Source organism: Hipposideros armiger, unplaced genomic scaffold (genome assembly GCF_001890085.2).
Source record: "Hipposideros armiger isolate ML-2016 unplaced genomic scaffold, ASM189008v1 scaffold_185, whole genome shotgun sequence".
Lineage (NCBI taxonomy): Eukaryota > Metazoa > Chordata > Mammalia > Chiroptera > Hipposideridae > Hipposideros > Hipposideros armiger.
In genome coordinates, this window is record NW_017731535.1 from 2,730,110 (window position 1) to 2,745,162 (window position 15,053).

The 15,053-nt window shown below is 47.6% G+C and overlaps 1 protein-coding gene across 1 annotated transcript in view; it reads left to right on the forward strand.

The window, feature by feature from the left end:
- Positions 1-1,109: 1,109 nt before the first annotated feature.
- MCPH1 (microcephalin 1) overlaps positions 1,110-15,053 on the forward strand; it is a 222,558-nt gene continuing 208,614 nt past the window's right edge. Inside the window, 3 exon segments of the mRNA XM_019652697.1 lie at positions 1,110-1,262; positions 2,503-2,594; positions 5,442-5,560. Coding sequence (XP_019508242.1) covers positions 1,223-1,262; positions 2,503-2,594; positions 5,442-5,560 — 251 coding nt within the window. The 5' untranslated portion in view covers positions 1,110-1,222.

Sequence of the window (15,053 nt, forward strand, 5' to 3'; positions counted from 1 at the left end):
CTTTAAAACCCGTAATAGGTGCTCAATTTGTGTTAGTGACTTTACTATTTTACTATTAAGGCCCATTGATGGGAAAATGAAGCTCAGAGATTTAGTAACTCATCAGTATCTCACAGCGAATAGTGGATATGAAATGTTTGGAAACAAGTCTCCAAACCAGATCCAGTCTGATTTTGAAACGGAGCCTGTATTTCTAGGTTGAGTCCCTGTAACTCTTTAAGCTGGTGTTTTTCATGAATTTTTCAATGGAGTATCTTCTACACGATAGACCACAAAGATGGCACTGAAATCATTGGAAATGAAAGTTTTTACACATTTGGTTCATTCTTTAACATACGGCATGGATCCTTCAACTGATTCTCCGTTTCAGGGAAATTAAAGCGAGAACTTGAATCAGCAAACACCTTCCTTGTCCCGTCATCCCCGCTGAGGAGCACCCCGCAGACGCATGCGCACAGCCTCGGGACAGGACCTGCGCATGCGCCCCGGCGCGGCGTGGGCGGGGCTCTGCGGGCGCGAGGTTTGAAGGTTGGGAAGCGGAGTGGCGGGAGAGCGGCTCCCGAGCGCAGGGCTCGTCCGGTCCGGCCGAGTGTCGTCCGCTCCGGGATTTGCGAGCTGCAGAGTTTAAGACGCCACCAGGCGAGGGGGTCCCCCAACTGTAGCACAGGTCCGGGGTCCCCCGCCGCGGGGTCTGAGACCCAGCGTCTTCGTTGCCCCCCGCCCAGCTCAGGCGTCCTGAGTCCCGTCTTCCGAGCGGTTACCCCGCGCGCTGACGACTGGGCGGCGCTCGGGGGCGAGATTCTGAGCAGTTATTTACGCTGAGGCCCCAGCGGGCCGGCGAGCCCCGTGCCCAGGTGCGGCGCCGGGAGGCTCGGTCTCCTGGCGGACAGAAGAGTTTGGCTCGGAGGTGATGGGACGCCCGTCCTCGTAGCGAGAGGACGGAGGGAAAGCCGTGCCGAGCCACACGCTGACCCGCCGTCTAGACGCGAGGCAGGTCCGGGTCGGCGGAGGAGGTGCCCCTCTTTCCCCAGACGCCGAAGGGGCTTACGCATTTTCTCTCTTTTTCAGTTCCCCTCCGGCAGCTTAGAAAACTCGGAAGGACGGATCTTCGCGGAGCCGGAGGGGAGCGGCGCGCGCCCGCCCTGCGCATGCGCGGTGTGGCCGCTGGCCCCGCGGAGTCCGGCTTCGCGGCGTGCGGCGCTTGCGGATCCGCCCGCCCCGTATGGCGGCCCCGGGGACGCCGGGGGATCCGGTTCTGAAAGGTGAGGCGTGGTGCTGCTTCCCGGAGAGCGGGTGGGGGCGGGCGGGAGGCCCGGGCTGGTGGGGGCTCGCGGGAAGGGCACCGGCCCCCCGGAAGCCCGCCCGGCTCCGCGTGGCGGGTGGGGGCCGAGCCCGAGGCCGGGGCCCGACCGCCCCACCGGGGCTGGGCAGGCGGAGAACCGGGTTGGCGGCCTGCTCTCTCCCCGGGCCCCGCGCCTTCGCTTGGACAGCGGGATTTGGGGGCGTGGGGCAGCTCACGCGCCCCTGTCGGGCCTGCGGGGACGGCACTCGGGGCTGGAGCAGCACCGGCTTCACGGGGACGGCCCCGCCACGCTGTCTCTCTTCCCCTTACAGGTGGGGGTGACGCACGGAGGTGCAGGCGCTTCTGCCCCGCAGGTCGCCGGGCGCCTGCGCGGTGTATGCTCCCGGGGTCCCCGCGCAGGTCCCCAAGTCCCAGGCTGGCGGGAGAGGGGAGCGGGCGCGGGGCGGCCTGGGGCACCGTGCTTCCGGGGCGCCGTACAGGCAAAGGTGGAGGCCGACAGTCGCGAGCCAGAGGTGGCGGCCTTTCCCACGCGAGGATCTGGTTGCACTCGCCTGCCTTTGCTTTGGAGGGCGCGCCTGGAAAGCCTTTCAGGGCGTCGGGTTTTGGTGAAAAGCCGTCCGCCGGAGCGGGTCTCAGGCTGCGCCCTCCCCTCCCCGCCTGCTGCCTGGTGGTGTAGGGTCTGCAGGCGCAGACTGTTTTCCACCTTTTTGAAATGGTTGGGAGAAAAACGGAAAACACCTGAAGAAGAAATGACCGATGGAAGTGATGTGAAATTCAGACCTCATTGTCCATGAAGTTCTCTTGGAACACAGCGAGGCCCCTCAGTCACTTCACGCCTTGGGCTGATTTGTCTGTGGCCACGAGGTTGGTGGGTGGCATGGCTCTCAAAGCCTAAAGCGTTTACTGCCTGGCCCTTGACAGCAAACACTGGAAAAGTGGAGCCCGGCTTAGGGATTTGGGAGGAGCATCTAGTCTTAAGAATGTGCACTGTGACATGCATATGAGTAAAGCTGCTGTTTGCTTGAAATTGTAAGAACCGTAATAGCACGAATTTTGTTTTGAATAGGCTTGTAATAGGAGAAATTTTACATTTATTTTTAAGTGTAACTAGAACAAGAGAAAAATCTACGGAAATCCGATCAGGCGAGGGATGCCGGAATTTCTAATGTGTTTAATGCTAATATCGTCTTTATTTTCAGATGTAGTGGCTTATGTTGAGGTGTGGTCAGCCAATGGAACAGAAAATTATTCAAAGACATTTACAAACCAACTTGCAGATATGGGGGCAAAGGTAAGAAATGCATTTTCCCGTTGCTACATATGATAGTCTTCTGGTACGTGAGATGTATTTGCATTTCTTACTTTGGGAGTTATTAATCAGAACATGAATGAAAAAGAAGGTAAGTGGCAGGGAAAAAATAGAACCATGGTATGAAGAATTTAGAGCAGGAGGATTTACAGAACAGTTGGTCTTGAGGTTCTGGGAGAGAGAGAACTCCAGGATGAAAACATGGACCTGCCTTTGTTTACTTGGGTTCGTGATGCTGTTGAACACAGCGAGGGATACAGGGAGCTGAACAGGCGTTTCAGAGAGAGGTGTGAATGGGGCCTATTGGAAAAAGCTGGGGGACATTTGGGTCTACACATCTGGAGCTTGAGGCACTCAAGGCTAGAAACAAGGGTTTAGGGGCTAAAAGCCTCGAAGTCAGGTGAGGCCACTGATGCGCTAACAACTCAGGTGTTTAGAATGAAAAGTGCTGAAGGTGGAGCCCATTTGGTATTTCAAGGGCTGGTCACAGGAGCAGTGGAGCCAGGGACAAAGAGAAGAAAGCCAGGAGAATCCAGAAAACAGGTCTGGAAGTCAAAGGAGGGATGGACTTCAGTGATAGGACTTGAAAACACTGCAGGCTCTTCAGACAGCTGAGACTGGCACGCACACTCGAGGCTCGAGTGGAGTGCAGTTGCGGTGAACTGGCTGGAGGGGACGAAGTTGATCCAGCAGCTGTGGACCACAGCTGTGAATGCTGTAGTTGCCGGGGGCCAGGGGAGGATGGCTGATAGGCTGGGTGAAGGCAGAGGTTAAAGTGGGCGAGCAGCTCCCTGAAGCCAGGCCCAGGGATTAGGGGGAGGCCAGAGAGGCGCCCCGGCCTGAAACCTCAGACGGCATCCGCCCTCCCTCCGGCAAGAGGGAGCCAAGCGTGCGTGCCTGAATCCCGTAGCACCGTAGGTCCTACCCTGACGGGAGGGACAGAGCAGACAGACGGGGTGGAGAGAAGTCACAGTGCAGGGGCAGGGCTTGTTTCCTTCTTCCTGAGACAGTGGAAGGCAGGTACCCGAGGGAGTTTCCCTCAGGTGAGGCCTGCTTACCTGCCTGCTACACGCTTGGGTTAGACGTGTTGCTGTGGCTGAGAAAAAGCCATGGGACCCAAGAGTTGACAAAATGGCGTTTGAGGGTGGTATTGAGATCTTAGACCTCTTGGATCTTCTTGTTTTTCACCTTTTATTTAGAAAGTTGGGAGAAGAGCACTATAGTGAACACAAATCCAACAATTGTTAGCATCTTAACATACTTGCCTGGCCTTCATCTCTAAGCAGTCTGCATCTCTGTACCCATATTTATATGGGTATGTGTACTTGTTTCCTGAACTATTTGAAAGTAAGTTGCAGATATCATAATTTGCCCCTAAATATATTTAGTACACATCCTCTAAGAACAAGGATATTTTCCTGTGTAACGAAAAGACCGTGGTCACGTGACAAAATGAACTGATTGCCTAACAGTTTTCTGCAGCGGTCGAGTTCAGTCTGTGCTTTTGCCAGCATATCAAAACTTCATGGCTGTACATGCTTGGTTTTGTCAACCTTACAGCCATTCCGATGTGTTTCTGGTGGGCAGGAATTTTAAATATACCGTTCATAATAGCATGATAATGACCACAGAAAATTATGAAACATTATTGGAATAAATTTACTAAACTAAAGTCAACAAAGGCATATATCATATTCATCGGTTGGGAGATTCAATTTTGTAAAAATGTCAGTTCTCTCTATACTGATCTCTTGTTATCAGTCCAATCCCAATGAAAATCCCCAAAAAGCTTTATGTTGTAAATTGACAAACTGATTCTAAAATGTATTTGGAAAGGTAAAGGCTAAGAATGGCCAAAACACTTTGAAGAACAAAGGAGAACACTTAGGAAAACTTATTATAAATAGCAACTAAGGCAGGGTGGTTTGTCACGAGAGTAGACTGCATGGATACTGAAACACGCAGTTACCTCGCGGATGACAGAAGTATTATCCTGGAGCTTGGTTAAAGGACCGACTTCAATAAATGGTGTTGAGCAAAATGAATATTCACATGGAAAAAAATGAAACTATTTTATACCATATATGAAAATCAATTCCAGATTTACTGTAAATCTAATTGTGAAAGGCAAAATGATAAAACTTCCTGTGTCCAGAAAACTTAACCAAACTCGTTTATGAATTCTGTGGTATTTGGGATTTAAAAAATGTGCACAACTGAATCATACGTGCACGGGACAGTTTTGTCTTTTCTGATCCTAACCTTTCATTTCTTTTTCTCAATGTCCTTCTCTGGCTAGGGCCAGTTGAATAGAATGGAGACATCAGATATCTTTGTCTAGTTTCTCTTCTCAAGGAAAGCTTTTAGCATTTCCCCTAATGCAGATTTGTACCAGCTTTGAAATCCTAATTTACTAAGAGTTTCCTCATGAGTAACTTTTTAATTAGATTAAATGTGTTTTATGCATGTATTAAGATGATCGTATGATTTTTTTCTTTTACTCTGTTAATGTAATGAACAATAATTATTGATTGTTAATAATGTTAACCAACTTTGCAGTCCTGAATAAACTCAAGTGGTGGGGATATGTTGTTATCCTTTTTATAGGTTGATAACAGATTGCTAATATTTTGTTGCTGATTTTGCAGATGTCTCCATGAGTTGGCACTGGCTTATACTTTATGAAATTGTGCAAATTGTAATAATTTACATTTTGATTTCTGCACTTTACAGGTTTCAAAAAGTAACAAACAAGTAGCTCATGTCACTTTAAGAAACTGTGCGCAAATTGTAATAATTTATATTTTGTTTTCTGCATTTTATCTGCAGGTTTCAAAAACTTTTAACAAGCGAGTGACTCATGTGGTGTTTAAAGACGGGTACCAGAGCACCTGGGACAAAGCACGGAAGAGAGGCGTAAAGCTAGTTTCAGTGCTCTGGGTTGAAAAGTGAGTCGTTGCTCTCATTTTTTTTCCTTAAGTATCTGGCATTGGTAAAGTGTGGCAGTATGTATTGCATGGATTACAGCACCAGATAAAATTTGGTTTCATCTTTTTCTGCCTCTTATCTGGGCAAGTCATTCAACTTCCTCAAGCCTCAGTTCCCGCAGCTGAAAGATGGACAGGGGATCATCCCTGACCTGCCCAAAGGGGAATGCGCACCAGGCTCTGAGACACTGAGGCTTGGTGAATCCAGGAGACAGTAAGGATGCAAACGGGGTGAAGCCGATTGGTTAGTCTGGTGGAGCCCCATAACAGGACCAGAGCCTAGGGGCTTACAGACGTTTGCTCTCCCTTTCTGGAAGTCCAGGTGCAGGTGTGTACAGCGTGGTTTCTTCTGAGGCCTCGCTCCTTGGCTTGCAGATGGCTGGCTGGCCTATCTCTGTGTCTTCATCTGGTCTCTGAGTGTGTCTGTGTCCTAATCTCTTCTCACCAGGACACCAGTCATGTTGGAGTAAGGCACCCATGTGACCTCATTTAACCATCATTGTCTCTGTAAAGGCCCTGTTTCCAAACATAGTCATGTTTTGAGGCTCTGGAGGTTTATGAATTTTGGGGAGACACAGCTGAACCCATGGCAAGAGTGTTCATGGGGCAGCTGGGAGGAGATTGAGGTCAGAGAAGTAGTGGGGATGGGGTGCAGGGTCCTGTGGGGTGTGAGGCAGAAGGAAGCGTGTGGGAATAGGGAGGGGCTGAGAAGGCACGTGCTGGACATTACTTGCACCAGGCGGCTGGGAAGAGCATCCGGTTCAGAATACAGGTTTGAAGGGAGCGCTGGTGAGATTTCCTGAGGATTTGGGTGCGAGTTTATAGAGGGGGGCAGTCAAGGATGGTGTGAAGTTTTTGGCCGGAGGAACTGGAAATACGGTTTTCCATATACTGAGCTGGGGAAGGCTCAAAAGGAGCAGGTGTGGGGAAAGGAGTTCCATTTGGGGTGTTAGGCACCCGTGTGGAGGTGTCAGGTAGGCGGTTGGATGCATGCCGGAGCTCCTGGGAGAGGCTGGAGAGAACCTGGGAGTCCTCGGTTTGCACGTGTTATTTAAAGCCACGAGCCTGGATGTGCCCTCCTAGAGAGCACAAGTACAGGGAGGAGGGCCCAGGATGGGGCGCTGCGCTGTCGGGGGCTGACGAGGAACCCCAGTGAGGGTGGGGTTCTAGAAGTCAGCTAAGAAAGCTAGGGGGAGAGGTGATTGTGATCACCTGTGGCAAGGAGGTTGCGTAAAGGCAGGTCTGAGGGGCTAGCACTGAAATTAGCGGTGTGGGGCCTCGGGGGTCTTGACTTTGGGGGGTTAGTGGGAGCAAGAAAGTTGGGGTTGTAGAAGCCTGATGAGGGCTGGAGAGCTGGGGGGGGGTACCTGGTGGGGGGTGCGGAGTGGAGAAGGGGTTTGCGACGGGAGAGCTGCCAGCATCCGCCCGTACATGACGGACTGGTCTAGCAGAGGGAAATAAATGTGTATGATGCAGAGGCAGCAGGAGAAATTTGCTCATGCGGGCGCTGGGTGGAGCTGTGGGAACGGTCTCCAGCGGACGTCGTGCGTTCTGCAGGACGTGTCGGTTACCCTGTATGTGCTATGCGATCAAGGACGGGGCAGTCCGTGTGGACAGCAGGGGATGCAGGGTGTACAGGGACAGGCGCTGCGGAGTACAGGTGGCCTCAGGCTTTGTGGGAATTCTCGGACTGTGTCTGCTTTCTTATGAGAGGAGGCAAGGTCATCATCTGGGGATGGGAGTGGGAACAAGGCTGACGAAGTTTGAAGAGACGCATGAAATCCTTGCCTAGGAACGGGGCCGAGTCCATGGGTCTGGGAAATGTACTAGAATTACGGCTGGGCAGGGCTGACAGCTCGCTTGAGGATGGTGGTTGGAGGTTGAGGCTCGTCGTTTCTCCAGCAGCCCACACTCAGGAGGGAGGCAGTGTTGGATTTAACCAGGCCTGGGTTTTGCCAGGCAACCAAGGGAGTTGGCGGGAAATGCAAAGCAGGGAGAGCCAAGGACCATAACACCTTAACGGTGGACCATGGACTCCAGGAGGGAAGGCTGTCCGGTTAACGGACAGCAGATCTCAGCTGGGTCGAGGTATTGTTGGGGTTTTACAAGAATTTGTTTGGAAAGATGGATGTGGTCGGAGAGTGTGATGCTTGAGATGGAGATGACGGGGCATGCTGAGAACTGCGCCAAATCCACGGTCCCTGCTCTCTCCACAGGACCCCCTTCCTTTGGGGGCACGTAGCCTTGACGTAGTTCTGGATTCAACAGACAACAACAGGACAGCCTAGGCGCTCTGGGGAGGCTAGAACGGGTGACACAGCACCTCAGTGACCTAGCTGAGGAGGGCAAATAACCCCCCTGGAAGGAGCGGGGGGCCACTGTGACCCCAGCTCAGGGCCTTCTACTGTGTAGCACCGCCCAGGGGAAATTCACTGTGACGGCTCCAGTGGCTGTGTCTTGTTATTCATTTATTTAATTAACAGAGTTTCTTAAAGCAGTTTCATGCATCATTGTCAGCCAAAGCCCGTGCCTTATATGCATTTGCTTTTGTCTTTCATGTAAATTTACTCTAGCTCTCTAAAAGAGCAGTGTGGCTCTGACATCTGCATTTCAGGGATCCGTCCATTCTCCAGAGGTATTTGTCATGTGTCACAACCCAAGACAGTTCTAAAGTGGCTGCTATCAAATTTCCTACCTTGGACAGTCAGATAAGGGGACCGAGCAGGGACAAGACCATGAGTTCTGATTGAGTGTTTTTAGTGAGAATGTAAAAAAAGTTAAACGTTTTCTTCCTGTGTTGTAGGTAATAGGATATTATTATTCCTCTGTGGCTTTAGGGGGTGGGTCTTCAGTGGGTGTGGCCTCTATATGTGATTCATTTGGGAACAGCAGTCATAAGAAGCTAAATTACAAAGTAAGAAGGAAAGAACTGTTTCATCTGAAGATGAAGTTTCCCTTTTTCCCTTGTTTTAAATTTCCACGTGAAAATGCTTCCCAGAAGTCTGTCTTGGATGTGCAGGGTGGCCCGAGGACCCCAGCACGACCCTCAGCGGTTTCCCTCCTGCACAGATCCGCTCTGTGCAGTGCTGCCTGGCCTCCAGCCTCCCTGGGCAGGACCAGTGCTTCATCTTGCATGGCACCGGCAGTTGTGAAAACTCCAGTCTCACTCTCCACCCTTTTGTGTAAAATAAGAGGTCCTTCGTTTGGGGCTTGTCGAGTGTTTCCCGTGATTAGGTTCAGAATGTTCCATGAGGGAGGCGTGGCCTACCCACAGGCCACGTGCTCATCTGCCTCTTCCTGGTGCTGCAAATTTCAACCACCTGGTAAGGCGGTGGCCGATGTTTCCACTGCACAATTGCTGTTTGTTTCCCTTGAAACTAAGCCAGCTGTGGGGCGAAATCCTGCCCCTCATCACACCTCTGTGTCTCTGCCTGCCCCCAGGTGTAGCGTCCATGGATGGTTCTTGCCGGAACCAGCCTTACCGTTGATTCCTACAGAGCGGTTCTTTTCCCAGCCCAGCGCCTCCTCCTCTCCCAGGAGTGCCCAGCTGTGCTGAAAAGAGCGTCCCTTGTGATTACCGACCGATCGACGGATTAGTATCCACTCATGGACTCCTGTGTTCTCCGGTGGCTCATAATCCATTACGACGAGCTGTTAAGGATTGGTGTTGATTGTTCTTCAAGCATTTGTTAGAATTTACCAGTGAAGCCATCTAGCCCTGGGCTTGCTTCTGTGGAAAGGTTTTACTAGTTGAATTAGTTGATTACTAATTCAATCTCTCGTTAATAGATCTGTTCACATTTTATATTTGTTGTTGAGCCACTTTGAATAGTTTGCGTCTTTCTAGGATTTGTCCGTTTCGTATAGGTTATCTAATTTGTTGTCCTACATTTGTTTGTAGTATTCTGTTATCTCTTTTCTTCAGTAAGGTCGGTAACTCATTCTTGATTTTAGTAATTTTTTTGTCAGTCTAGCTAAAGACTTGTCAATTTTATTGATCTTTTCAAATAACCCACTTATGATTTTATTGAATTTTCTCTATCTTTTAAAATTCTTTATTCCTACTCTTCATTATCTTTTTCCTTCTGCTTGCTTTAGGGTCAGTTTGTTCTTTCTCTAATTTCTTTAGGTATAAGATTAGATGATTGATTTGAAACCTTTGCTCTTTTTAAATATGTGTTTGCAGTTATAAATTTCCTTGTAAGCACTGCTTTAGCTGCATCTCATACACTTTGATATGTTGTTTTTGTTTTCATTTATTTCAAAGTATTTTCCTATTTTTCAATTTCTTCTTTAACCCACTGGTTATTTCAGAGGTTCTTGTTTAATGTCTACGTATTGTGAGTTTTCCAAACTTCATTCTGTTTTTGTTATCTCATTTTATTCTGCTGTGGTCAGAGAACGTGTTTTTTATTATTTCAATCCTTTTAAAGTAATTGAGGCATGTTTTATGCCCTGACGTTTGGTCTGCCCCAGAGATTCTTGCATGTGCACTTGAATTCTGTGGTTGTAGAAGGAACGTTCATGCATACATTTCGGTTAAGTCTACAGTAGCTGGCTCAGACATTTTTGTTTTTAAGTTTTCTGTTTCCTTCTTGATCTGCTGAGTTCTGTCAATTATTGGGGGAGGGAGGGGTATTAAAGTCTCCAAATTTTATTGTTAAATTGTTTATTTCTCCCTCCAGTTCTGTTTGTTTAGCATTTCTTTTGATAAGATGACAACAGATTTCCTTAGTTTTTCTTTGTCTGAAAATGTCCTTGTGAAGAACATTTTCAGTGGATATGCAGTACCAGGTGGATGGTTGTTTTTATCCAGCCTCTTAAAGAAATTTTCCCACAGTCCTCTGTCCTCTGGTATCTCATGGGAAGCCCGGACTGTTCAGATTTTTCTCCGTTGTAAGTAATGTGCCTTTGTCTTCTTTCAAGTTTTTCTCCTTATCTTTGGTTTTCAGATGTTTTAAGTGCTTTCAAATTTATTCTGTGTGGATTTCGCTGAGATTTTTTTAGTGTATACTATTAGTTTGGCCATTATTTCTTCAAATAGCTTTTCTGCGCCATGTCGTTCTCTTTCTCGGGTACTCTAGCTGCATAAGAGGGATTGGCAGTTTTTCGGTAAGGGGACCGAGAATGAATGTGCTAGGCTTTGTGGGCCGTATGGCCTGTGTTCAGCTCAGCTCTTGTGGTGTGAAGGGAGCCCTAGAGAACTGGCAAACAGACGGGTGTGGCCGAGCTGCCCTAAAACTTGATGACCGAACCTGGTGGTGGTGGCCGGGCGGGGCAGGCTGCCCCCATCAGCCAGTCCCTCCTGTGTAATCCAGCCTTTGGAACTTTCCCTGGCCTGGATACCCCGGTTTTTGGTGTTTTTCACTTTTTTTTTTTTTTTCTTGCCATGTTGATCTTTATTCAAGTTCATTGACTCTTTATCAGCTCCATTCTGTCATTAAGTCCATTAAGTAAATTTATTTCAGGCAATTTTCACTTGTAACATTCCCTCTTGGTTCTTTTTTATGGATGTTTGTTTTATTTTTCAGCTGACATTCCCTGTCTTTGCTTTTCATATCTTTATTAGCAAGTACATTTCCATTCCCTCACGGAGTATAGTTAACTAGTGGTTCCTTCAGTTGCCTTGTCTGATAATTTCAGCGTATCGAGATTGGCACCTGCTGGTTGAGAATCTGTTGCATTTTCCTGGTTCCTCATATGGCTAATAGCTTTGGGCTGTATTTTGGGCATTGTAGAGGTTTATATATACACTCTGGATTTTTTTTATGTTACTCTAAAAAGTATTGATTTTGTTGTAGCAAGCAGTTATTTTGTTAGCTTTAAAACGCGGCTGTCATTTAATCCTGTGGTGGGCATTTGCTTAGATGCTTCAGTTCTTTAGGCCTCAGCTGCAGGCTGATTTGGGTTTGCCTCACACACCGCCGGCCAGGGTCAGCCGGGGCCTGGCGCTTGCGTGTTGTGAATTGGAGCTTCCTCTTCTCTGGTTCTTCATTTCCTGATCCTTTCCTCATTCCCTGGTGGCCCTAGTTACTCAGGCCCCTTCCCCTCGGTCCTTTGGCCAGAAAGATAGCAGGTTCTCCTGTTGGAGTTTGAGCTGCCCGTCACCAGCCCTCCCACAGAGATTGTCACAGTTTCACCTCAGGGGAGAGACCCAGAAAATGTGAGAAAGCCACCCATATTTTGCTTCCTTTTAAAAGTTGCCTTTTTGCAGTTTCCAAAGCCTTTTGGTAGTTGGGTTTTTTTCATAGATCCAGAATGTATGACTTATAGCTTACAGGGCACGTATTTATTTGTTGGAGATTTGGTTTGTTCGGACTAAACACAAGTGGAACCTAGTATGTTCTTTTTGAAGCATCTGATGCTAATTTACTTGTTTTCTCTTTCTAAATTACTTGATTTTTCTGCCTGTGGACTCAAAGGGTTTTTTCCCTTCAAAGTCTAATAGTTTTATTTTAGTATGTCTCGAATTGATTCAAATGATCGTTTCAGTTCTAGGTTGGCCTTTCCAAGATTCAGGTCTTTATTGAAAATTTTCTTGGATTATAGTTTCAAATATTACTCTGTTTCATTTCAACGACTTCAATTATATGTATGTTCAGCTTCCTTGACCTGCCTTTTATTTCAGCTGTTTTGACTGACCTTTTTTACTTCTTTCTTGATCTCATTTTTGTTTTTTTCCGTTTTGTTTTGTTTTTCCCCTCGGTATTCCGTTTTACATTTTCATTTGAATGTGTGTTCTTTGACATGTTGTAATTTATAGTCTTCATCTCTGACAGAATATTTGCCTTTTCTTTTTCTTTCCTGAGATTCATCAACTCTTATTTCGTGTCTTCCTGTTTTTGTCGTGGTGGTGGTTCTTAACGTTTTTATGTGTATGATTCAAGAACTGTCTCATGGATGGTTGGATGGATGGATGGATGGATGGATGGATTTTCCCAAATACTTTTACAGTATTTGATTCAAGTGTGAGGGTTGTGTTATATTTTACTTCAGCTTTGTGCTTGTTTTTATTTTTGGTGGGGAGAAGGGATATTTATCAGCTAAAATGGATTGAGGTGCATTTTCTTCTTAAACAGTTTTTTATGGACATAGTCTGCTTTATTCTATTCCCATTCATTTTACAGAAAGGGCCCCTAGTTTCGGGGCATCCCCTCGTGTCAGTTCTCCTCTCTTGCATAGTTCCTTTCGTGATGATGCCCATGGGGTAGGAGTGGGAGTGTTTGCCTTTTGTTTCTGTAGGATCCTTAAGGGGTTCCTCTTAGCTCCTTCTTTTCTTTCACTGCTGTTTGTCCCAGGGTTACCACTCTTTTTTATATTTGATTCTCCCCCAGAATCAGTGCTTTTCAGAGCCGGCCACTTCTGGGCCTGCTCGCATTCAAGCCCCGTCCTTGTGATGGGTGCTGCGAGCCACTCCTGGCCTGCATTTTGGCGTTTTAGTGCTGGACGTCCTCTTTTTGAGACCTGACTTTACCTTCATCGAAGTCCTCCAGGCCCCTCTACTCTCTTCATGGAGTCGTAAGCCTTTTGTCCCCCACGTTCTGCGTCCACAGACTGAGAGCTGTGTTAGAATTTAGATTGTTTTTCTCCTTATAGGTCATTTGAGGTTTGTGCTGTTATATGTGTGTATATCTCCACGTTGGTGAAAGTGTAGGTCACGTATGTCTTTCACTTATGTTTTTTTTGTTGTGTGTTACAGGAGGGTGTAAGGAAAGATTCAAAATCATGTAGCCATCATTCTCCCCCTCCCTCTTCTCCTTATGAGTCCGTTAAAATGGCCCATTGGTTTTATTCTTGTGGATCTTTATTTCCGTCCTTCCACCTTCATCCAGACAGCTGCCATCTTACCTTGTTACTGCAGTAGCCTCCTGTCTGTTGGCCTTGGGTTTCATTTCTTGTTCATTAACAAATGCAACACTCAGATCAGTGTTATCCTTTTTGCGGAGATAGAATGGCACAGCGGTTCTCAACCTGTGGGTCATGACCCTTTGGGGGTCGAACGACCCTTTCACAGGGGTCGCCTAAGACCATTGGAAAACAAAAAGATATTTACATTATGATTCACAACATTAGCAAAATGACAGTTATAGAGTAGCAACGAAAATAGTTTTATGGTTGGGGGTCACCACAACATGAGGAACTGCATTAGTGGGTCGCGGCATTAGGAAGGTTGACAACCGCTGGCTTAGAATAAAGTGGTCTCAAGCAGGGAACAGCAAACTATGGCCTGCAGACCAAATCCAGCCCATCAGCCTGCTATTGTTTAATGCCCGTGAGCTCACAGTGGTTTTTACAGTTTTAAAAGGTTGGGAAGAAAGCAAAAGAACGTTTCATGACCCATGAACATTATATAAAGTCCAGATCTCAGTGTCCATACAGAAGGTTTTCTTGGAGCACCGACAATACTGATTGTTGTCGGTGCTGCTTGTGCACTGCTCCTGCGGGAGTGAGTGATGTGACAGAGTGTGTCCCGCAGCCTTACACACAGGCTGCCTCTGGTTTAGAGCCGCGCCTGATTCATCTTGTCCTGCTGTGACCTCAGCTGTGCCCCTCCCCGTCCGTCTTCCGGGCACTCTGGTCTTCCATGTCATCAGCAGGTCTCTGTCCCTATATGTGACCTAGAATTCTGCCTTTTCCAGATTCTTCACCCTGTTTTGTGCTCTGCTTCATATGTGTCACACTCCGAGGGTGTCTGTCCCCCCATCTGTAGCAGAGCCTCTTTGTTACTCTCTCTCCACTCCTGGTTTCCTTTTTGTACTGTGAAAACTTGCTTCATTTGTCTGTTCTGTCTCGCTGTAATCATGGATTTTTGGTCTTTCTATTATAATGCAGACTCTAAGTATTTGTTTTGTTTTATGGTTGTGTTTCCACTTAGCATCTTACGTATTCCTGGCTCATAGTAGGTGCTCAGTAAATATCTGTCCCGACAGCCAATGCACAGGGGTGGGAGTGCTTCACTGACAATTGGCTTAGAGGCATCAGAGAAAATTTCTTGGGAGAGGTGACATTACCTCCATGTAAAAGGCTGTATAGAAATGTGGGAGGGAGAAGACACAGAAAAAGAGACCTTCATGGAAAGCTTGAAGTTAAGGGAGATGCTTGGACAAAAATATAAAGTGATGGGCATTCCTGTACTTAAATGAGGCCTGTCACCCACACTTTCTCTCCGAGAGTCCTGTTCTCATCTGCTGTTCCATTCCCCACTTCCCTTTCCTCTCGGTCCTCTCTCTCTAGGTCTGCCCCACTGAGCCCTGGTCTCTCAAAGGGCTCATGGAAACTCCAAAATACTTTTAACATGACCCAAAAGCAGTCTCTTAAGGTCCCTTTAAAGTGAACTTAACTGCCTTTTTTTTTTTTTTTCAGCTGAGCCATCCTGCCACCTGTTGGCAGCTCAGCGGCTGCTCAGCTCGGGCTGGACTCGAACCGCTGTTGCTCAGAGCTCAAACTCTTGAGC